General features: G+C 41.8%; 1 protein-coding gene across 10 annotated transcripts in view; it reads right to left on the bottom strand.

The window, feature by feature from the left end:
* Immp2l (inner mitochondrial membrane peptidase subunit 2) overlaps window positions 1-24,287 on the bottom strand; it is a 906,807-nt gene that overhangs the window by 848,111 nt on the left and 34,409 nt on the right. For 9 of the 10 annotated variants that reach the window (XM_087551872.1, XM_087551869.1, XM_087551873.1 and 6 more), the window contains one exon: window positions 10,772-10,908. In XM_087551872.1, coding sequence (XP_087407998.1) covers window positions 10,772-10,906 — 135 coding nt within the window. In that variant the 5' untranslated portion in view covers window positions 10,907-10,908. Of the gene's footprint in view, window positions 1-2,936; window positions 5,491-5,604; window positions 10,909-24,287 lie in introns of those variants that run through there. The other variant, XM_087551866.1, reaches the window with a different exon arrangement.

Raw genomic sequence — 24,287 nt, 5'->3', positions numbered from 1 at the left:
AACTCTTTTTTTTTTTTATTAACTTGAGTATTTCTTATATACATTTCAAGTGTTGTTCCCTTTCCCGGTTTCCGGGCAAACATCCCCCTCCCCCCTCCCCTTCCTTATGGGTGTTTCCTCCCAACCCTCCCCCCATTGCCGCCCTCCCCCCATAGTCTAGTTCACTGGGGGTTCAGTCTTAGCAGGACCCAGGGCTTCCCCTTCCACTGGTGCTCTTACTAGGATATTCATTGCTACCTATGGGGTCAGAGTCCAGGGTCAGTCCATGTATAGTCTTTAGGTAGTGGCTTAGTCCCTGGAAGCTCTGGTTGCTTGACATTGTTGTACTTTTGGGGTCTCTAGCCCCTTCAAGCTCTTCCAGTTCTTTCTCTGATTCCTTCAACGGGGGACCTATTCTCAGTTCAGTGGTTTGCTGCTGGCATTCGCCTCTGTATTTGCTGTATTCTGGCTGTGTCTCTCAGGAGCGATCTATATCCGGCTCCTGTTGGTCTGCACTACTTTGCTTCATCCATCTTGTCTAATTGGGTGGCTGTATATGTATGGGCCACATGTGGGGCAGGCTCTGAATGGGTGTTCCTTCAGTCTCTGTTTTAATCTTTGCCTCTCCCTTCCCTGCCAAGGGTATTCTTTTTCCTCATTTAAAAAAGGAGTGAAGCATTCACATTTTGATCATCCGTCTTGAGTTTCATTTGTTCTAGGCATCTAGGGTAATTCAAGCATTTGGGCTAATAGCCACTTATCAATGAGTGCATACCAGGTATGTCTTTCTGTGATTGGGTTAGCTCACTCAGGATGATATTTTCCAGTTCCAACCATTTGCCTACGAATTTCATAAACTCGTTGTTTTTGATAGCTGAGTAATATTCCATTGTGTAGATGTACCACATTTTCTGTATCCATTCCTCTGTTGAAGGGCATCTGGGTTCTTTCCATTTTCTGGCTATTATAAATAAGGCTGCGATGAACATAGTGGAGCACGTGTCTCTTTTATATGTTGAGGCATCTTTTGGGTATATGCCCAAGAGAGGTATAGCTGGATCCTCAGGCAGTTCAATGTCCAATTTTCTGAGGAACCTCCAGACTGGTTTCCAGAATGGTTTTACCAGTCTGCAATCCCACCAACAATGGAGGAGTGTTCCTCTTTCTCCACATCTTCGCCAGCATCTGCTGTCACCTGAGTTTTTGATCTTAGCCATTCTCACTGGTGTGAGGTGAAATCTCAGGGTTGTTTTGATTTGCATTTCCCTTATGACTAAAGATGTTGAACATTTCTTTAGGTGTTTCTCAGCCATTCGGCATTCCTCAGCTGTGAATTCTTTGTTTAGCTCTGAACCCCATTTTTTAATAGGGTTATTTGTTTCCCTGCGGTCTAACTTCTTGAGTTCTTTGTATATTTTGGATATAAGGCCTCTATCTGTTGTAGGATTGGTAAAGATCTTTTCCCAATCTGTTGGTTGCCGTTTTGTCCTAACCACAGTGTCCTTTGCCTTACAGAAGCTTTGCAGTTTTATGAGATCCCATATGTCGATTCTTGATCTTAGAGCGTAAGCCATTGGTGTTTTGTTCAGGAAATTTTTTCCAGTGCCTATGTGTTCCAGATGCTTCCCTAGTTTTTCTTCTATTAGTTTGAGTGTGTCTGGTTTGATGTGGAGGTCCTTGATCCACTTGGACTTAAGCTTTGTACAGGGTGATAAGCATGGATCGATCTGCATTCTTCTACATGTTGCCCTCCAGTTGAACCAGCACCATTTGCTGAAAATGCTATCTTTTTTCCATTGGATGGTTTTGGCTCCTTTGTCAAAAATCAAGTGACCATAGGTGTGTGGGTTCATTTCTGGGTCTTCAATTCTATTCCATTGGTCTATCTGTCTGTCTCTGTACCAATACCATGCAGTTTTTATCACTATTGCTCTGTAATACTGCTTGAGTTCAGGGATAGTGATTCCCCCTGAAGTCCTTTTATTGTTGAGGATAGCTTTAGCTATCCTGGGTTTTTTGTTATTCCAGATGAATTTGCAAATTGTTCTGTCTAACTCTTTGAAGAATTGGATTGGTATTTTGATGGGGATTGCATTGAATCTGTAGATTGCTTTTGGTAAAATGGCCATTTTTACTAAATTAATCCTGCCAATCCATGAGCATGGGAGATCTTTCCATCTTCTGAGGTCTTCTTCAATTTCTTTCCTCAGTGTCTTGAAGTTCTTATTGTACAGATCTTTTACTTGCTTGGTTAAAGTCACATCGAGGTACTTTATATTATTTGGGTCTATTATGAAGGGTGTTGTTTCCCTAATTTCTTTCTCGGCTTGTTTCTCTTTTGTATAGAGGAAGGCAACTGATTTATTTGAGTTAATTTTATACCCAGCCACTTTGCTGAAGTTGTTTATCAGCTTTAGTAGTTCTCTGGTGGAACTTTTGGGATCACTTAAATATACTATCATGTCATCTGCAAATAGTGATATTTTGACCTCTTCTTTTCCGATCTGTATCCCCTTGATCTCCTTTTGTTGTCTGATTGCTCTGGCTAGAACTTCAAGAACTATATTGAATAAGTAGGGAGAGAGTGGGCAGCCTTGTCTAGTCCCTGATTTTAGTGGGATTGCTTCAAGTTTCTCTCCATTTAGTTTAATGTTAGCAACTGGTTTGCTGTATATGGCTTTTACTATGTTTAGGTATGGGCCTTGAATTCCTATTCTTTCCAGGACTTTTATCATGAAGGGGTGTTGAATTTGTCAAATGCTTTCTCAGCATCTAATGAAATGATCATGTGGTTCTGTTCTTTCAGTTTGTTTATATAATGGATCAGGTTGATGGTTTTCCGTATATTAAACCATCCCTGCATGCCTGGGATGAAGCCTACTTGATCATGGTGGATGATTGTTTAGATGTGCTCTTGAATTCGGTTTGCCAGAATTTTATTGAGTATTTTTGCATCGATATTCATAAGGGAAATTGGTCTGAAGTTCTCTTTCTTTGTTGTGTCTTTGTGTGGTTTAGGTATAAGAGTAATTGTGTCTTCGTAGAAGGAATTCGGTAGTGCTCCATCTGTTTCAATTTTGTGGAATAGTTTGGATAATATTGGTATGAGGTCTTCTATGAAGGTTTGATAGAATTCTGCACTAAACCCGTCTGGATCTGGGCTCTTTTTGGTTGGGAGACCTTTAATGACTGCTTCTATTTCCTTAGGAGTTATGGGGTTGTTTAACTGGTTTATCTGTTCCTGATTTAACTTCGATACCTGGTATCTGTCTAGGAAATTGTCCATTTCCTGCAGATTTTCAAGTTTTGTTGAATATAGGTTTTTATAGTAAGATCTGATGATTTTTTGAATTTCCTCGGAATCTGTAGTTATGTCTCCCTTTTCATTTCTGATTTTGTTAATTTGGACGCACTCTCTGTGTCCTCTCGTTAGTCTGGCTAAGGGTTTATCTATCTTGTTGATTTTCTCAAAGAACCAACTTTTGGTTCTGTTGATTCTTTCTATGGTCCTTTTTGTTTCTACTTGGTTGATTTCAGCTCTGAGTTTGATTATTTCCTGCCTTCTACTCCTCCTGGGTGTATTTGCTTCTTTTTGTTCTAGAGCTTTTAGGTGTGCTGTCAAGCTGCTGACATATGCTCTTTCCTGTTTCTTTCTGCAGGCACTCAGCGCTATGAGTTTTCCTCTTAGCACAGCTTTCATTGTGTCCCATAAATTTGGGTATGTTGTACCTTAATTTTCATTAAATTCTAAAAAGTTTTTAATTTCTTTCTTTATTTCTTCCTTGACCAGGTTATCATTGAGTAGAGCATTGTTCAATTTCCACGTATATGTGGGCATTCTTCCCTTATTTTTATTGAAGACCAGTTTTAGGCCGTGGTGGTCCGATAGCACGCATGGGATTATTTCTATCTTTCTGTACCTGTTCAGGCCCGTTTTTTGACCAATTATATGGTCAATTTTGGAGAAAGTACCATGAGGAGCTGAAAAGAAGGTATATCCTTTTGCTTTAGGATAGAATGTTCTATAAATATCCGTTAAGTCCATTTGGCTCATGACTTCTCTTAGTCTGTCGACATCACTGTTTAATTTCTGTTTCCATGATCTGTCCATTGATAAGAGTGGGGTGTTGAAATCTCCCACTATTATTGTGTGAGGTGCAATGTGTGTTTTGAGCTTTAGTAAGGTTTCTTTTACGTATGTAGGGGCCCTTGTATTTGGGGCATAGATATTTAGGATTGAGAGTTCATCTTGGTGGATTTTTCCTTTGATGAATATGAAGTGTCCTTCCTTATCTTTTTTGATGACTTTTAGTTGGAAATTGATTTTATTTGATATTAGAATGGCTACTCCAGCTTGCTTCTTCTGACCATTTGCTTGGAAAGTTGTTTTCCAGCCTTTCACTCTGAGGTAGTGTCTGTCTTTGTCTCTGAGGTGTGTTTCCTGTAGGCAGCAGAATGCAGGGTCCTCGTTGCGTATCCAGTTTGTTAATCTATGTCTTTTTATTGGGGAGTTGAGGCCATTGATACTGAGAGATATTAAGGAATAGTGATTATTGCTTCCCGTTATATTCATATTTGGATGTGAGGTTATGTTTGTGTGCTTTCATTCTCTTTGTTTTGTTGCCAAGACGATTAGTTTCTTGCTTCTTCTAGGGTATAGCTTGCCTCCTTATGTTGGGCTTTACCCTTTATTATCCTTTGTAGTGCTGGATTTGTAGAAAGATATTGTGTAAATTTGGTTTTGTCATGGAATATCTTGGTTTCTCCATCAATGTTAATTGAGAGTTTTGCTGGATACAGTAACCTGGGCTGGCATTTGTGTTCTCTTAGGGTCTGTATGACATCAGTCCAGGATCTTCTGGCCTTCATAGTTTCTGGCGAGAAGTCTGGTGTGATTCTGATAGGTCTGCCTTTATATGTTACTTGACCTTTTTCCCTTACTGCTTTTAATATTCTTTCTTTATTTTGTGCGTTTGGTGTTTTGACAATTATGTGACGGGAGGTGTTTCTTTTCTGGTCCAATCTATTTGGAATTCTGTAGGCTTCTTGTATGCCTATGGGTATCTCTTTTTTTAGGTTAGGGAAGTTTTCTTCTATGATTTTGTTGAAGATATTTACTGGTCCTTTGAGCTGGGAGTCTTCACTCTCTTCTATACCTATTATCCTTAGGTTTGATCTTCTCATTGAGTCCTGGATTTCCTGTATGTTTTGGACCAGTAGCTTTTTCCGCTTTACATTATCTTTGACAGTTGAGTCAATGATTTCTATGGAATCTTCTGCTCCTGAGATTCTCTCTTCCATCTCTTGTATTCTGTTGGTGAAGCTTGTATCTACAGCTCCTTGTCTCTTCTTTTGGTTTTCTATATCCAGGGTTGTTTCCATGTGTTCTTTCTTGATTGCTTCTATTTCCATTTTTAATTCCTTCAACTGTTTGATTGTGTTTTCCTGGAATTCTTTCAGGGATTTTTGTGTCTCCTCTCTATGGGCTTCTATTTGTTTATTTATGTTTTCCTGGAATTCTTTCAGGGATTTTTGTGTCTCCTCTCTATGGGCTTCTACTTGTTTATTTATGTTTTCCTGGAATTCTTTCAGGCATTTTTGCGATTCCTCTCTGTAGGCTTCTACTTGTTCTCTAAGGGAGTTCTTCACGTCTTTCTTGAAGTCCTCCAGCATCATGATCAAAAATGATTTTGAAACTAGATCTTGCTTTTCTGGTGTGTTTGGATATTCCATGTTTGTTTTGGTGGCAGAATTGGGCTCCGATGGTGCCATGTAGTCTTGGTTTCTGTTGCTTGGGTTCCTGTGCTTGCCTCTCGCCATCAGATTATCTCTAGTGTTACTTTGTTCTGCTATTTCTGACAGTGGCTAGACTGTCCTATAAGCCTGTGTGTCAGGAGTGCTGTAGACCTGTTTTCCTCTCTTTCAGTCAGTTATGGGGACAGAGTGTTCTGCTTTCGGGCGTGTAGTTTTTCCTCTCTACAGGTCTTCAGCTGTTCCTGTGGGCCTGTGTCTTGAGTTCACCAGGCAGCTTTCTTGCAGCAGAAAATTTGGTCTTACCTGTGGTCCCGAGGCTCAAGTTCGCTCTCGGGGTGCTGCCCACGGGCTCTCTGCAGCGGCAGCAACCAGGAAGACCTGTGCTGCCCCTTCCGGGAGCTTCAGTGCACCAGAGTTCCAGATGGTCTTTGGCTTTTTCCTCTGGCGTCCGAGATGTGTGTGCAGAGAGCAGTCTCTTCTGGTTTCCCAGGCTTGTCTGCCTCTCTGAAGGTTTAGCTCTCCCTCCCACGGGATTTGGGTGCAGAGAACTGTTTATCTGGTCTGTTTCCTTCAGGTTCCGGCGGTGTCTCAGGCAGGGGTCCTGCCGCTCCTGGGCCCTCCCCCACGGGAGCCCAGAGGCCTTATACAGTTTCCTCTTGGGCCAGGGATGTGGGCAGGGGTGAGCAGTGTTGGTGGTCTCTTCCGCTCTGCAGCCTCAGGAGTGCCCACCTGACCAGGCGGTTGGGTCTCTCTCTCACCGGGTCTGGGAGCAGAGAGCTGCTGCGGGCCGGGATCCGCGGGTGTGCGACTTCCGGTAAACACAGAACGTGCCCGGTCCTAGAGGAATTCTGCTTCCGTGTGTCCCAAGCTCACCAGGCAGCTTTCTTGCAGCAGAAAAGTTGGTCTTACCTGTGGTCCCGAGGCTCAAGTTCGCTCGTGGGGTGCTGCCCACAGGCTCTCTGCAGCGGCAGCTGCCAACAACTCTTACAAAGAAAATCCTTTAATTGGGTCAGGCTTACAGTTCAGAGATTTAGTCCATAAGTATCATGCTGGGAAGCAGGCAGATACTGTGCTGGAGAAGGAGCTGAGTGTTCTACATCTGGAACCCAGGCAGCAGGAAGAGAGTGAAACACTGGTTCTGGCTTGAGCAATTGAGACCTTAAGCCCCACTCCCAGAGACACACTTCCTCTAACAAGACTACATCTACTCCAACAAGGCCACATCTCCCAACAGTGCCACTTCCCTTTGGGCCTATCATGCTTGTTTTCATTCAATCCACCACAGTACCTTATACCAGATTTCTAAAACCAGTGATTTACACCATATTAATTCCAAATGGCACCAATTTGTCAATGAACATTGCAATGCAGAATCAGTGGTTACACGAGCCTCCTCAGAACTGATGCACACAAACACACAGCAGGCGTGTGTCATGTGTCAAGCCTCAAGGGAATAAACCCAGGGAGGGAGGACTGTCATACACAGAGTCCTATCAGTCTCAAGAGTAGCACATCTCTGTCTAAGTCCCTGGCTGATCCTCTGCCCTGACCCATGCTACATGCTAATTTCCTCCATCATTCCCTATCAATCAGCTGACCTTTACACCTCTGTCATTTGCTTTCTTCTCTCTTTGCCATGGTTTTCTTTCTTGTCTTTTATTTCTTTGTCTTACTTTCATATTTTTAATATAAGAACTTCTTGGCCATCCAGAGTTCCCTTCTTCATGGAACCAACCAAAGCCTTATACCAGATGAAAGCTTCGAGCCTCAACAGCAACAACAAAAACCCATGAAAAATCAAGATAGTTTCTTATAGGATCCACCAGGACATCTAGAGCTTCCCCATGAGTAGAGAAATTTAAAGGCATGATTTTATTCTAATTTTGAAAAGTCTACTGAACCCCAGGATGTAGACCTGTTCAGTTCATCATAGCTGTGACTAATAATAATGTCTTCAAATACAGTAAACAGTTTCTATTTAGTGATTAAATTAATTCAATGTAAATTTCTGCTCAAACAGTTGTAGGTATGACTTAGAGGTATCTAATGTACCTGCAAATTAAATAAGCTGTCAACCAGAGTTCGTCGGAAATTGAGAAGATATGGAACCCGATGTATTTTCCTGTCTGTCCACAGAATACATTCTACTTGCACCTGAAAACAGGGTCCATTCCACTAGGAAATGTCACCTGTACATCACTCTCAATCATCACAGCATAATGTGACCTAAATGGATGCTCTGGCCAGTTTTGGTAGTACATATCTTTAATTCTAGCACCTGGGAGACAGAGGCAGGCCTGATCTACATAGTGAGTTCCAGGATTCACAGGCAGGGCTATACAGAAGCTGTCAAAAAAATGGAAGTGCTTATTCTCTTACAGATCACTCAATATAGCTATAGATGAGTAGAGTGCAATTACCCAAGGCTAGATCAATCATAACACTCACCCTGATGGTCAAAGTTGAACTATATATATCTAAGAGCATTTGGTAGAACTTGAATCAATCACAGTTTCCCCTACCCTCAGCTACTTCTAGCTGAAATTATAAGCAACAGTAGTGGTGACAGACCTGGGCTTTTAAAAGCATGGGAGTGGCCAGCACCCTTTGTATCCTGTTACGGATGGCAGGTGTGAAAGAACCAAGCAGAGACATAGACCAAAGTAGAACACAGCATCAGAGAGAAGGCTGAGCACATCACTGTACTTGCCACTGCTCCCAGTTCTCTATGACAGCTGCCATGTTGCTGCTCCTCTCATGGTTGCATACTAAACCCTCCAGTGAATTTGCAGACCTAGGTAAATTCAAACTTTTTTCCTATAAGCTGTAACCAGGAGGATTTGACATTCTGTACCAGACAAATTCTAAGGTAATAAATTTGACTTGTTAGGAGTAGAACTAGGAATAACACAAAAGGTATTAATGTATCTGCAGATTCAAGTATATCTATGCACGCCTACTAACAGTAGGGAATAACATGACTTAACACTTTCTTCCTTGCCTTCCTCACTAGGGACAAACTTTTTTCTTCCATAAAACAATCAATATCTTGTGAACAAGAATCATACTTTATATATTTTAATGAATGCTTTTGGCTCTCCCCACATACCATAACTATATGTTCTCAGTAGGAATGTGTTAAGCCAAAAGTATGATGATTGGGATACTATGATTGCCACATAATCTCCTAAAATATCATTAGATCCAAAGTAAGGTGGTCCTGTATTGTATAAAAAAGTCCTTTCTATTGATAGTGGTAGCAAAAGATCAATGAGGATATTGAAGAAAATCATTATTAATCTGGTTGTTACTAAAAGATCCTAGAGCTCCAAAAAGGGATTTGGTAGGCTGTGGAGAAGCCAGCTTTAGTCTTAAATGATAAATCTGACTCAAAAGCTCTACAAAGCAAATCTCCAATGTTATCCACCTGAGGACTGACGCTAAGACAAGGCTGCTAGGAATTGGAAACTGAAGAGATAAGAAAAACAAATTCCAAGCCTTTTTAAATGGATTGAGCTGTATTCGTAAACAAAGGCATGTGCCTATAAACCATATTCTTCGTATGTTGCTGTATCTCTGCATTAAAAAATGTTTTGCATTCAAATCAGTAGCCCAGTTTACTCTGAGCTAGTGACCTGCTGTAGAAGGAACCTTGTAGGTATAGTTTGAGGTCAAGGTCATCTGACCAAGAAGAGGGGGACCTCTAAAATGAAAGCCAACATAGCTGTCCCATTGGCTTCCCCCAGAGGCCCCTACCTAACAGTCTTTCCTTACCTCCCTGACTCTCACACAGAGGAAGAAGTCTGATTTTCAACACCATAATTATGATGAAGTACATCCACATCCCCTAAAACTGGTGCTTTAACTGTCTCTAAGAAAAAGAAAAGGAAAAACCTAACTGGATTACTCTGCATAATCATGATCTCTAGAAAACCTATATATTCACTTTATGTATCTGTTTTACAGGGCTATGCAGCACAATGCATGAACTTAATACATGCTGGTGACAACCAAGAAAATCCTGTTACAAAGTGCAAGTGCTGCTTAGCTGCATAATCCTACTCACGTAACAGCTTGTAAACAATAGTTCTTTAATAAGATCTTCTCTTTCCACAAAACGATTTGTACATAATTTTTTGGAAATCTCCACTTCCAAGCTCTTTTACTCTAAAGTGCATTTAATACTTTTAATCAAAGTGGGTTGACAAGATGACTAAGCAGATAAAAATGCTTGCTGAGCTAAGCTCAAGAATTCAACCTGAAACACAAACAAACCCATACTCTCTAAAATTAGCTACTGACCTCTACATATGCACTATAGCATGTGCATACTTGAACACACACAATAATTAAAACATTTTAAATGTATTTTAATCAATAACTCAACTTAGAAAGCATACTAGGATGGCTGGAATCAGTTACACAGACTTTCCTACAAACTGAAACTGTATGTTAATGAGTAACTGAATCATACCTAAACAAATGTGCAACTGTACTATAATTTCATCTTTTTTGCTGGTGGTAGGTTTTTGTTGGGTTTTGTTTTGGTTTTTGTTTGAAACAGGGTTTCTTTGTGTAACCCGGCTATCTTGATACTCTGTCTCTCTCTGTGTAGACTGGACTGGCCTTGAACTCACAAAGATCTACCTGCCTCTGCCTCTTGAGTGTTGGGATTAAAGGCATGCACCACCACCACCCAGCTAATTTTGTCTTAAAGAGCTGTTTAAATGTAGTCATAGTCACAGAAAATGATGCCATTTAGTAAATTTTCTTTGAGTCTCCACTTGGAATTCACAGAAAAATCAAAGTACACAGACCCAGAGACCTATTTGATAGTTCATTCTAATCACTCTGATTATAATAGTAGTGTATCAGAAGGGCTTTTAAAGAAACTCAGGAAGATGAAATTTCAGTTTCAATAGTTTTGTAAAACCTTTCAGGTCCTAACACAGAAATACTAAGGCGAGCTCTTATCTCTAGTGCTTGAGAAAGGATGGAGCACACACACTTTCCAGGAGAGAGCTCAACTCCTTCTCACCTGCATCGACGATCCCTCCACTCGAGCCACACAGACCACCCGATCCAAGAAAGTGACTGCCACAGGCACCGCCACAAAGAAGCCTTTGCAAAAGGCCTTGAAGCATCTTCGCACCCAGCCTTGTGACTGTGCCATACCTAGGTGCACAAAGACAACAGGGAGAAAATTAGCTTAGAAGAAACAGATAAGCAAAGCCATCAAAACAATGCAGGAGAAGTAAGATTTGGCTGCTCAATGGTAGAGCCTGAGCTTAACATCCACAAGGGCCTCAGTTTGCTCAACATCATAGAAGAAAGGACAATTTAGCTAGAGAATAGCAACCCTGTTTCTTAGGATATCCCTGGCCCATGCCTAAAACACTTAGGTGAGTCTGAGTCCCAAATGGGAAATGCATGGATTCAATTATGTCTTTTCTGCTTGTCTACTTAAGAAACTTCAGCAAAAACATCAGAAAAAAACTATTGCAAAAGGAAATCCTTCTCTGTTGCCCTAACAGTACAGAAGCATAATCTTACTTTCCTAATAGAAGTTTAGTGAGACATGTGTTTAATGCCTTCAGAGGGTATTTCAAATTCCCAGTGTACCCTTAACAGCAGCACGTGCCATGCTAGCTTTCTTCCCCAAGTTCCCTACCAGGCAAGGCTTCTGTTCTCCATTCCCTGATACTCTCCTCTTCCCTGCACCTTTATCCAAGTGCACCCATCACACACACACTACGGATGCCTGACTCACATCACATGGCAGTGGTGACTGTGAAAAGCACGGTGTGAGACCCAGCAGAGACAGGCCTGTTCAGACTAACTCTGCTACCCACTGGCTTTCCAGCTGGTAGTCCTTTCACCTTCATACTGCCCTGCTGCCATCATAGTGCGTTGCCGGAGCGCATGGCAATCTTCCACTTCCATGGCGCTCTGGGAACTAGCAGCCAAGGTCAGGCGAAAATAGGGAACAGAATTCATAGAGCGGCAGCCTCCTGGAGAAGTTATAAATAGTTAACCCACTTATTGAACACCCAAACCCTCACTTCTTTCACCTGCTAGGACTTACAGGTTAGAGTTGATCTCTAACCTGACCCCAGATCCTGCCCTTCACTGGGCACTGAAGAAAAGGAAAGGAAAAGAAAGGAAAGGAAAGGAATGGGAAGGGAAGGGAAGGGAAGGGAAGGGAAGGGAAGGGAAGGGAAGGGAAGGGAAGGGAAGGGAAGGGAAGGGAAGGGAAGGGAAGGGAAGGGAAGGAAAGGAAAGGAGGGAAGGGGAAAGAAATCTCTCTACTTAACCTGTGTAGTTATTAGCTTGGCTCTGAAGACCTGAAGAACCAAAATTTCACTCTGCAAAATTTGGTAAATATTAGAAACAAAAGTAGCCATCTCAAGCTCTAAAATGAAAAGTATGAAGATTGCCAAGTAACAAAATAAAAAGGTCCTATGACCCCAACATCATGAAGGCAGCTTAACTGTCTCGCACCACTTTCACCCAGGAATACACCACTTCCTATTGTTTAAAACTGCTGCTGGTTCAACTGGAGGGCAACATGTAGAAGAATGCAGATCGATCCATGCTTATCACCCTGTACAAAGCTTAAGTCCAAGTGGATCAAGGACCTCCACATCAAACCAGACACACTCAAACTAATAGAAGAAAAACTAGGGAAGCATCTGGAACACATAGGCACTGGAAAAAATTTCCTGAACAAAACACCAATGGCTTATGCTCTAAGATCAAGAATCGACAAATGGGATCTCATAAAACTGCAAAGCTTCTGTAAGGCAAAGGACACTGTGGTTAGGACAAAACGGCAACCAACAGATTGGGAAAAGATCTTTACCAATCCTACAACAGATAGAGGCCTTATATCCAAAATATACAAAGAACTCAAGAAGTTAGACCGCAAGGAAACAAATAACCCTATTAAAAAATGGGGTTCAGAGCTAAACAAAGAATTCACAGCTGAGGAATGCCGAATGGCTGAGAAACACCTAAAGAAATGTTCAACATCTTTAGTCATAAGAGAAATGTAAATCAAAACAACCCTGAGATTTCACCTCACACCAGTGAGAATGGCTAAGATCAAAAACTCAGGTGACAGCAGATGCTGGCGAAGATGTGGAGAAAGAGGAACACTCCTCCATTGTTGGTGGGATTGCAGACTGGTAAAACCATTCTGGAAATCAGTCTGGAGGTTCCTCAGAAAATTGGACATTGAACTGCCTGAGGATCCAGCTATACCTCTCTTGGGCATATACCCAAAAGATGCCTCAACATATAAAAGAGACACGTGCTCCACTATGTTCATCGCAGCCTTATTTATAATAGCCAGAAAATGGAAAGAACCCAGATGCCCTTCAACAGAGGAATGGATACAGAAAATGTGGTACATCTACACAATGGAATATTACTCAGCTATCAAAAACAACGAGTTTATGAAATTCGTAGGCAAATGGTTGGAACTGGAAAATATCATCCTGAGTGAGCTAACCCAATCACAGAAAGACATACATGGTATGCACTCATTGATAAGTGGCTATTAGCCCAAATGCTTGAATTACCCTAGATCCCTAGAACAAACGAAACTCAAGACGGATGATCAAAATGTGAATGCTTCACTCCTTCTTTAAATGAGGAAAAAGAATACCCTTGGCTGGGAAGGGAGAGGCAAAGATTAAAACAGAGACTGAAGGAACACCCATTCAGAGCCTGCCCCACAGGTGGCCCATACATATACAGCCACCCAATTGGACAAGATGGATGAAGCAAAGAAGTGCAGACCAACAGGAGCCGGATGTAGATCGCTCCTGAGAGACACAGCCAGAATACAGCAAATACAGAGGCGAATGCCAGCAGCAAACCACTGAACTGAGAATAGGTCCCCTGTTGAAGGAATCAGAGAAAGGACTGGAAGAGCTTGAAGGGGCTCGAGACCCCAAAAGTACAACAATGCCAAGCAACCAGAGCTTCCAGGGACTAAGCCACTACCTAAAGACTATACGTGGACTGACCCTGGACTCTGACCCCATAGGTAGCAATGAATATCCTAGTAAGAGCACCAGTGGAAGGGGAAGCCCTGGGTCCTGCTAAGACTGAACCCCCAGTGAACTAGTCTATGGGGGGAGGGCGGCAATGGGGGGAGGGTTGGGAGGGGAACACCCATAAGGAAGGGGAGGGGGGAGGGGGATGTTTGCCCGGAAACCGGGAAAGGGAATAACACTCGAAATGTATATAAGAAATACTCAAGTTAATAAAAAAAAAAAAAAACTGCTGCTGCTGGAAAACAAGTACTATACTATAAGGGAGTCTGTGACAGATGGGGTAGAAATGGCTGCATAAGCATTCAGTATGCATGCATCCTTCCCCGGGCCTATAACCACACGATTAATAGTCAGATTTTCTAGGAATCTGGAGATCCTGCTCAGTGCCTCACACAATGAAACTAGTATAATAAAGGATCAAGAGATGCCATCCTGTTATACCAGAAAGAAGCAGTCGTGTAAATCAGATTGTCCTGGGTAAAAAAAAGAAATGATTTGTTCATTGTTTTATTTACACAAGATCCATGTACAAGTCAGGATCAGAAAAGGAAGAAGATGGGAAAACCACAGAGATCTGATTTTTCTTTTTCTTTTTAATAATCATGAAACTCCTTCAACTGAAAACTTAAAAATCAGCTTTCTTCTCAGAAACTTAAGATTTCTTTTCCTCTTGAGAGTAGATCCAGAAGGTGTGAGAAACGCAATTAGACCAAGTATCTGCTGGAAAGACACAGACTAAACTTAATTTGGGAGATACACACACACACACACACACACACACACACACACATACATATATGCATGCTCCCAAAAGCCACACACACACAACACACAGCACTGCTGGGACAATATTCATATCATAGAAATGCCAACAAGCAAAAACTATATGAGAAAACAAGAAGTGTTCCGGTATATATATATGCATATGTGTGTATGTATATATGTGTGTGTGTTATGTGTATGTGTGTATATGTATGTGTGTCTGTACATAAGTTTATATGTATGTATATGTATGTACGTATGTATGTACTTTGGACTTCCATAGCATCATGTTTTGGATGGCTGGCCCCAGCTAACAGGGCTCTTTGAGAAGGGTGAAGGAGGAGGAAGATGCTGGGGGCAAGCAGCTGAAGTGTCTGCCTCATGCCTGTCCCCGCTCTCAATCCCGATTCCTCTGAGAGCTGCTCCAGCAGTCCCACCACACACTGAAACTGTGAGCAAAACAAATTTCTCTGCCCTTGAGTGGTTTAATGTCATATGTTGGTCACAACACTAACATGAGAAGAAAAAAAGACCTGGAAACTTCATGACAATAAAGGAAGGAGGAGAAAGGAGAAATAAACATTAAAAAAGAAAAAGTAACTGGGACAAGAAAGTGTAATGAGTGAATGCATCATATGCATGCATAAAAATGTCACAATGAAGCCCAATATTACAAATTAATTAGCATATACTAATAAAGAACATTTAAAAACCAGAAACATGATAGCCAAAATTCTTCCCAGATACATCTCAGGATTTTTTTTTAGTGAACTATATAATTTGATATATATATATATATATATATATATATATATATATATATATAATTGTGTGTGTATAATTTTTAAGATTCAGTCTAATTTTGTAATTAATATGTGAGACTAGAGAATGTGCACACACATGAAGTAAGTGCCTATGAGGCCAGAGGAAATGAAACCACTGAAGCTAGAGTTACAGGCAGTTGGGAGCCGCCAGATATGAGTGCTGGGAACTAAGCTCAGGTACTCAGTGTGCGTGTGTGTGTGTGTGTGTGTGTGTATCGCACGCATACGTGCATGTGCTCCTAACCATGGATCCACCTCTCTAATCCCTGAACCATATAATTTAACTATTACATACGAGGCAGAGAAGAGGGGCTTGTGAAGAAAGAATGTTGCTGCATATATGACAAAAACTGATGGACTCCCGGATCTACCTGTTAAGTGTAGGGGAGTAGGAGTAGTTCCTTTTATCTTGAGGGAATTTTTCCTTTGTGAAATGACTAGAGACATGTGGATTGAGAGCCCATTGCTTTTCAGACTGCAACAGAACAAAACATTCTCCAGAGTTATCCACCTATGGCAATAGCTTTCAAACACTTACCACATGCAACATGAAGAAACACTGTTTCCAACCCAATATTCTTCACACATATGCACATTTATATAAACTCCCATACCAAAGAAAGAAGCAACTAGAAACCATAAAATAGCACCTATCCAAAGTCTGTTATATTTCATTAAAAAAGGAGTCTAGTACTTGGTCACAGTGATGGTCTACAGAGTGAGTACCAGCCTAGATAGGGTTATATAGTAAAGACCTATTCCAAAACAATACTAGCTCTTAGGTGCAAATCAAGAAATTGTTTTCTGTCATCTACCCAAGGATCTTTTCCTTCATCTCCACCTAAACTGAAATATGAATATCTTAATAACTAGCTCCCTTTTAAAACCTTCACTATAAGACAAGGAGGAAACGACATTATGTGAACTGGTTCCTATACAATGACTGTAACTGTCATTATGATAGAAGTATGTATGTGTGCATGGTAAAAAATGAAGACCGGGAGAGGGGTTTTGCCGCTTTCGATATATATTGCATAATCGTGACATCCGCCCCAACCTGTAATCTTTTATATCAAATAGAAATAAATGTAACTGCAGACTAACTTCAGAAGTAAGCAATTTTAAAACATTTTTCATTACACTCATCCACCAACTGTAATGTTAAGTTTATGTATGAGTCCCTGCATGTGGTACAAGGACAGTGTCTGCCCAGGATGCTGAAGGTTCCCAGGAGCAACTTCAGGTACTGCACCGAGGAAATACAAAGTCCATTTGACACATTTCATTCATTCAGATCCAACTCTGAGGTGAGCCCGTAACACAGTTAATTTCCCTTCTGTGACATATTTTGTCTATAATCCCAATATGTTTAATAGCTCCCTTTATAGACATCTATAATATATGTAATACACTTTTAAACAGACCCTCTTGCCCATGGCCCAGAATGATCATCCATATGATTTAACAATAGAATAATTTTGACATTTTTCAAATTTATTTTATTTGTAAGAGTCAATTTTATGTTAGGAATGTTTTGCCTGCGTGTATGTATGTGCACCACTCTGTGCCTGGTACCTGAGGAGGTCAAAAGAAAACACTGGATCCCCAGAACTGCAGGGGTGGATGGGTTTGTTTTCTGTCTGTCTGTCTGTCTTTCTAAGACAGGGTCTCATTATGTAGCTCTGGCTATTCTGGAGCTCACTCTATAGACCAGGCTGTCCTTGAACTCACAGAGATCCACCTGCTTCTGCCTCCGAGGTACTGGGATTAAAAGCGTGTGCCACCACAGCAAGCCCTGCTATTCCAGTGCAGCTTAGCTTCATGCATTCAGATGGGAGATGAATTTTCCTCAACTTTGGATTTCATTAGCTCAGTCTCTGCAAACACTGCTAGCTGGAGCTGCTTTGGGACCTTTAATATTGTTGAGGGTTCTTTTCCTCCATGATTTGCAGTGTGTGTCACTTTCTGCTGCTGTGAAAGAATACTCTGAGGAAGCTTCATAGGAGGAAGAGCTGGCTGCCTCTGGCTCACAGTTTAAGAGGGTTCATGGAGTTGTTCACAGGCCTGCCACATCTTCCACACAAGAAAGTCAGAGCAAGGATTCTTCAGTTAAGGGACTATCAGAAGCATAAGGGAAGCATGCTCACTCGATGGCATTCAGAGAGTGCTCCAAGCCAAAGGAGAAGGGGAAAAGTAAAGGCCAACCTTGTGAACGAAGTGAGAAGTTGATGTTTTCAGACGCTCTGTGGAGAGATTCAGTACAGTCCTGTCTTCTCTGACTGAGGAAGAATCATAGGTCTCATGATAATAAAATACTGTTAAAAGATTACAGCTAACAAATTCAGAGGGAACCACATACAAATGAAGCAATGAACACTGTATTTCAATGTCCATGCATAGCTGGTGCTACCTTCATGGCTTTGGAATTGACCTGACTGGGGCAACAAAAGAATGAATGAAGGACAGACACAGAGACTCAGATATACAGAAGAGCTGGGTGTGGATGGGTTGTACATTCTGATGGAAACACACCAGCAGTAGCCCAGAACTCAGAGCAATAATTTTATACGTCAGTGTGAAAAAGGTTGACTTATTGTCTGCAGCCAAAAGAGGAGGCAAGTTTAGTTAATCTTGTTGGGGGTTTTATGGGGAACCACGTACAAGCAGTGAACATCTGGGAGGAGGAAGCTGTGGCTGACACTTTCCGCCCTTTGTCAACATCTGCTCTGGGACCAGGAGAAGTTCTTGCCATCGCCCGCAGACTGACCCAGGTAGGGCTTTGGCATCCCAAGATTCTAGGACATATGGCTGCGCTCATGACATCTGCTCCACCATCCCTCACTCCATCCCCCCTGTTTTTTCTTAAGTGCCTCAGTGCCGTTTAGCTTCTGGTCCAGTGGAAGTTCTGCATAGTCTATGGAATTCAACAGAAAAGAGACAGAAACAAAACACTGGGGCTTCCGGCCGGGGTTACTCGGGTGGTCACCCTACTCAAAAACATGGAAAACTTGAAAACTAGTTAGGTCTTCCCTAGGCTACGGGCCTCTCTCCGGGCTGCTTGTAAAGCTGAGCCCTGAAGCCTGGGTGCAGTTCCTCAGGACCCTGGCAACTATTAGCAACAATTTGTAGGGTGATTCTCTCCATGCCCTTAAGGAAAACAATATTGGTTTGTTGGTAAGTTTGCAAAAGATAGTGTAATTGATTGCCAGCCCCTTCATAACCCAAGTGACAGGTCTTCACAGCTGGACTCCACCCTGGATCTGATTTGATGGAGCCTCCCCTTTGGTGAGAAAACAGCCTTAGATCTATAGAGTCACAAGTAAGATTCCACAAAGCAAAAAGAGTTAAAAAAGGAAGACATTCAGGCTACCGAGTCTAGCAGCAATCCTCCTCCTATTTCTTCCCCCAAGCCCCACTGCTCATTCCTCTGGACATATCCACAAAACAGTCTGAAAACCAACGAAGCTGCAATGTTCTCACCCCACCTCTGAGACCCCTCAGAATCTGTTGCAAAGTGTCAACCAACATATAGCCGCTAGCTCTGGATTCCGCCTGTTCTATGGCTCACAACGATGCATCGAGCATGCTCCACCTCACTCTATTGGAGCACTTCTTGTGGGCTCATCCCTTGTAACCTGCACTGCATAGGAACTGCCCTAACTGGGGGCACAGAGAAGGAAGGCATGACAGACACACGTTCAGAAAGCTGGGGTCCAGTGGGCCATGCTCTGTGATGGAGACACACCAGCAGCAGCAACCAGGAGGCTCCAGCACTGGGGCCCTTGGTCTGGCCATGCTCGTATCCACAGTACCCATTCCCCCAGGACTTCATCCGCTCCCATACATACCTAATCAAACTGTTACAGTTCTACGGCACTGACATTTTGGTAAAATGTATCATTTTTTACCTCATCTACATGCATTGCCAAAGAACCATCTCAATGACATCTCTAGATTTTTGTTCATATTTTAAACGCTGACAACTACCAAATTAATGAGTGCCAGCTTCCTCTCAAAATACAAACTTTACACAATAACAAGACAGCACTAAAATAACCCACATAAAAAGGAAAATTGTTTTTCAGCTACCTCGTTTGACTAGTAATGTATGCAAGTGATGAAGGTTAAAGCTTGGCTTCTGAGAAAATTATTGCTTAAGAAGTAAGCACACCTGGTTCATTGCTGAAGTACTTAAACTGAAAATAATTTTAAATAAGCGTTCAGATTCAGGTGAAATTGTATTTACCAGCTGGTATAAAGCAGCTGTAAGTGAAGGCGTCTCAGTGATGCTGACCTCAGCCACACAAGCACCCACTATCAACTCCTCCTCCTCCTCCTCCTCTTTAACAACTTGTCAAGGTTTGATAATGCATGGATTCATCAAAACACTTCTTGAATCTACTTACACTTCAACCAGCACAAAGTGGCCAGTCATGTATCCTTAGCAACACAAGTAATAAACAGGTGCCCAGCCATCCCAATTATAAACACTAGGAAAGTTGTGGAGAAAGTCTGATGGTAAGAGGAAAGCAATAAGCGCCTTAGATACAATTTAACTTATAATCTGATCAGTCATAGTAGCATTTTAAAAGGAGGGAAAAATATCAAACTCTCAATTTCAGACATTTTTTAAAGAGGGATACATCAATATCTGTCATGTAATCCCAAAATCATTCAAAATGCACATGTACATGTACACAAAGGTTTATACTGGTTACCATATCTGCATAAGAAAGAGAACTAAAGGCTGTCTTTGGGTGATCCAATGAAAGAGACAGATTAAGAATAAGATAGACTATATTCCAAAGAGCTAAAGGGCTTAAGGAATGCACAAAGGAAAGAAAAGATACAGGAAAAGGACAGGCTCGCCCCAAAAAGTAAGCCAAACCCAGCTTTGGCTGTTTGGTTCCCTAGCGAGGAAAATGAAGCAGAAAGTCAGTCAGGCAGCCCTACTCTCCAGACAAGGCTCCAGCCCTCCCAAGCCCCAACTCCAGCTGAGAGTTCATGAAAACTGTGATTTCTCTAACAGACAGGACAACGGTAGAGAGAAACCCCACTCTGTCACTCTGGATGACTGGGAGCCATGAGAAGCAGTGTCCTAATAGAGATCCCACTGTTAAAAACCGGGCTACTCTGAGGACCTCGTAGCAGGGAAGATTTTGGGTCAAGGGGCCTCCATTTAACCTGGCCAAACAGAGAGAAGGTCCAGAAAGGTGACTGTAGAGAGCTAGAGGTCTGGATGCCGACAGATCAAATGATGCAGGCTGCAGGAGGCTCAGATCAATCAAGGGAGTACACGGGGAAAGGCTGTACCCTCAAAAGTCAGGGCAGACCTCATCAACTGAGAAGCACCCTGGAGTTAAAAGCTCTCTTCCTCTCCTCATAAAGCCACCAGAATTCAATCCTGGGTACGGGTGACAGATGACATTATTGAAACCTATTCTCACTACCAAACACCAAGAGTGTACCCACTTACTACCTCACAGTAGACACTGTCTTTCTGTATGAGTGGGGGTGCAGAAACCATATTCAAGCCATAGCATGCAGTAAGAATACAGTTACCTAGGGATAGAGTTCAGTGACAGTGTGTTAGCACACACAAGGCCCTGGCTTTAGTACATAACACTGAACACAGTATGTTTTTATTAAATACATAAATCAATAAACCAGATACCTCTTTTGTCTGACACAGCATTTTTCACTTGAAAATTCTCAAAATGTCTAAGTGCAAAGAGAAAATTTCAAAAATGAAAAAGAATAGAAGCATAATAAAGTTAGCTGTAACAAATGCTGCACTTGACAAAGAGACCCACTGAAGGCAAATCTTGGGAAGCTGACTAAATAGTCCTTTACCTTGACTTAACTTTGCTTGGTGAATACAGAAAACTGTAAGGCTTTGCTATTAAACTGATGTATATCTAGATACTAAGACACTGACATACTCAATTTTGAGTCAGGAATATTTAAAAGCAAACTATGTTTGAAGCTATGCTTTAAACAATCTGGCAAAAATCAAAATACTGTCAGAAAGCAACTAGGATGTGGAAACACATAAATGCTTCCAGAGTTTGGATTAAGGGCAATCTTCAACTTGCCCACTGTGCCCTCAGCACCAGTAAAAGGCACCTACCCTGCCTGTGGGAGCCTAGACATATTAAATAAAAGAAGCATCAGCGGAGGTCAGGCCAGTGAGATGCGGGTGCTCAGATCATGGGTCACTCATAACCGGGAACACATCTCATGACTGAACACTTGCCTAGCAAGCATGAGGCCCAAAGTCTCAGTGTCAGCATCTCTCCCTTAAGAAAGCAAGAAACAGAAATGGCAAATCATCTTACTGGTCCCAATATCTTTATTAATGGAAATCCAAAGGATTTGGGGAGATTAAAAGCATTTGTCCAAGTGTGGTGATGCACGCCTTTAATCTGAGCACTAGAGAGACAGAGGCACGAGGGGGTTCTGTGAGTTTGAGGACAGCCTGGTTTACATAGCAAGTTCTGGGACAGCTAGGGCTACACAGACCCTTCCTCAAAGAAGGGGGAGAGGAGGTATTCATATGAATTTTAAAGTAGACATACACAAGCACACACACACACACACACACACACACACGAGTACACCTTCTATTTGGTATAACACCTAATAAATACTGTTCTGGTTTTATTATGTTGCTGTGATAAAACATTTTGGGCAAAAACAATTCAGGTTAGGAAAGGGTTTGTTTTAACTTACAACTCAGAGTCCATCACTGAGCAGAAGTCAGAGCAGGAACTTAATCTGGAACTTGAGGCAGAAATCATAGAGGAACACTGTTCGCTTAACTCCCTTCCTGTTCAGGTGATTCCCAGTTATATCAGGTTAACACTTAAAGCCAACCAAGACAAATACAGAGTTGGCTCTGTTTTGACCCTCCCCCTATGCCAAAAACAGACAAATCAAGGACAATTATTATTGGTCAGCTAATAAGAACTAGGGAGTGCCAGATATATGTTGCAGGGACTGACAGGTTCCTGGAGCTTGCTGGCCACCCGGCCTACCTGAAACCAAACCTTGCAGGTTCAGTGAAAACCTTGTTTCAGAAAATGAGGGGAGAATGACCAAGTAAGATAGCCAAAGTCAACTCTAAGTCTCTACACGCATGCCCACACCCCAACACACACACATGCCCACACCCCAATACACACACATGCCCACACCCCAATACACACACATGCCCACACCCCAACACTCACACATGCCCACACCCCAACACACACTCACACATGCCCATACCCCAATACACACACATGCCCACACCCCAATACACACACATGCCCACACCCCAATATACACACATGCCCACACCCCAACACTCATACATGCCCACACCCCACACACACACATGCCCACACCCCAATACACACACATGCCCACACCCCAATACACACACATGCCCACACCCCAATACACACACATGCCCACACCCCAACACTCACACATGCCCATACCCCAACACACACACATGCCCACACCCCAACACACACACATGCCGAAGTCAGAGTGTTCATTATAAAATGTCTGTAACTCTTCTATAGGCTTAACTCTTTCATTGAAATGGTACATTCGGTAAATCTTTTGAACAAGAAGAAAACATTGTATTTGGGGTAGTGAGAATAGTTTCACAAAGGATGGCAGGCCTTTTAGAAACCACATAAAACAAAATCCATTACGTTTCGCTGGGCCTTCTGAGAACTCGCTCAAACCAGCCTCAACATAAGACAGCCTCGTCCTTGACATATTTACAACAAAGGAACCATCTCCAATTTCAGCAGCTAAAATGTTATAGATTCTGAAAAACAATTTATCATAAAAATTAGTAGAGCTGCGTGTAGTTTTTCAGAGAATGAAAAAATCCAATTAAATGATAACCATTAGCAAAGAAAAGCTTGGTAAACTTAAAATTTCAATAACCCACAAGTTTGAATTTTAACACTGTGCTATCTTTTTCTAATTAATGCAGACAGAATCACACAGAAGCAAAAGGCAATATGGATTTTAACCCAACAATGTGGCAACTTAAACATAGGAAGTGAAACCGGCCAGGTATTTACCCACAGCCCAAACAAAGCAACCGGTGGAGTTTGAACTAATTTCCTCATACACATTTTTATTCACAAAGCTACATTTTTGATTAGAAAAGAATATTACTCCACACTATTAGGAATACATATAAAATAACATGAAAATGGTGCATTATTTATTATTTGGGTCATATGAAAATGTGCTTTATGAAAAATAAAGCTTATAATGAAATCACTCATCTCAATTTGAAAAGAAAAAACCCAACAATCTTTTTTTAAAAAATTAAGAAACAGGGCTAGCAAACAGCTCAGCAGACAAAAGAGCTAGTTGCCCCCATCCTGATGACCTGAGTTCAAACCCCAGGAACCCACATAAGGGAAGGAGAGAACACACTCCCTACAAATTGTACTCTGACCTCAACTGCTATGCTGTAGTATGTGACCCTCCACATACAAATAAGCAGATAAATAAATGTAATTTTAATAATGAAAGAAAGAAGATTGTGAGAAGAAAAACATAAGACAATAGTCAGAACCCAGAAAGGTCAGACACAGGATAGACAAGCTCAGGCAGTGTGAGGGCGACAGGAGACTCGCAGTTGTGTATCTTAACAGGTCTCTTAAACCTAGGGAGCTTTTCCTCCTTACCTACCTCTCACTCTTTCGCACTCAGGTCCCTTGGATATTTGCCATAGCAAGCAACTTAGGTCTTGTTTGGGGTCCAAGGGGTCCATTAGGGATCAACAGTGGGTACAACAATCTTTTTGTCTGTGTTTTGTTTTGGAAGATCTTGTCTCTAGAGCTGGGGAGATAGCAAGTAAAGCCTTACCATTTAAATATCAAGA

The sequence above is a fragment of the Rattus norvegicus genome, chromosome 6 (genome assembly GCF_021556685.1).
Source record: "Rattus norvegicus strain SHRSP/BbbUtx chromosome 6, alternate assembly SHRSP_T2T, whole genome shotgun sequence".
Classification (NCBI taxonomy): Eukaryota; Metazoa; Chordata; class Mammalia; order Rodentia; family Muridae; genus Rattus; species Rattus norvegicus.
This window is presented reverse-complemented; position numbering and strand designations above follow the sequence as displayed.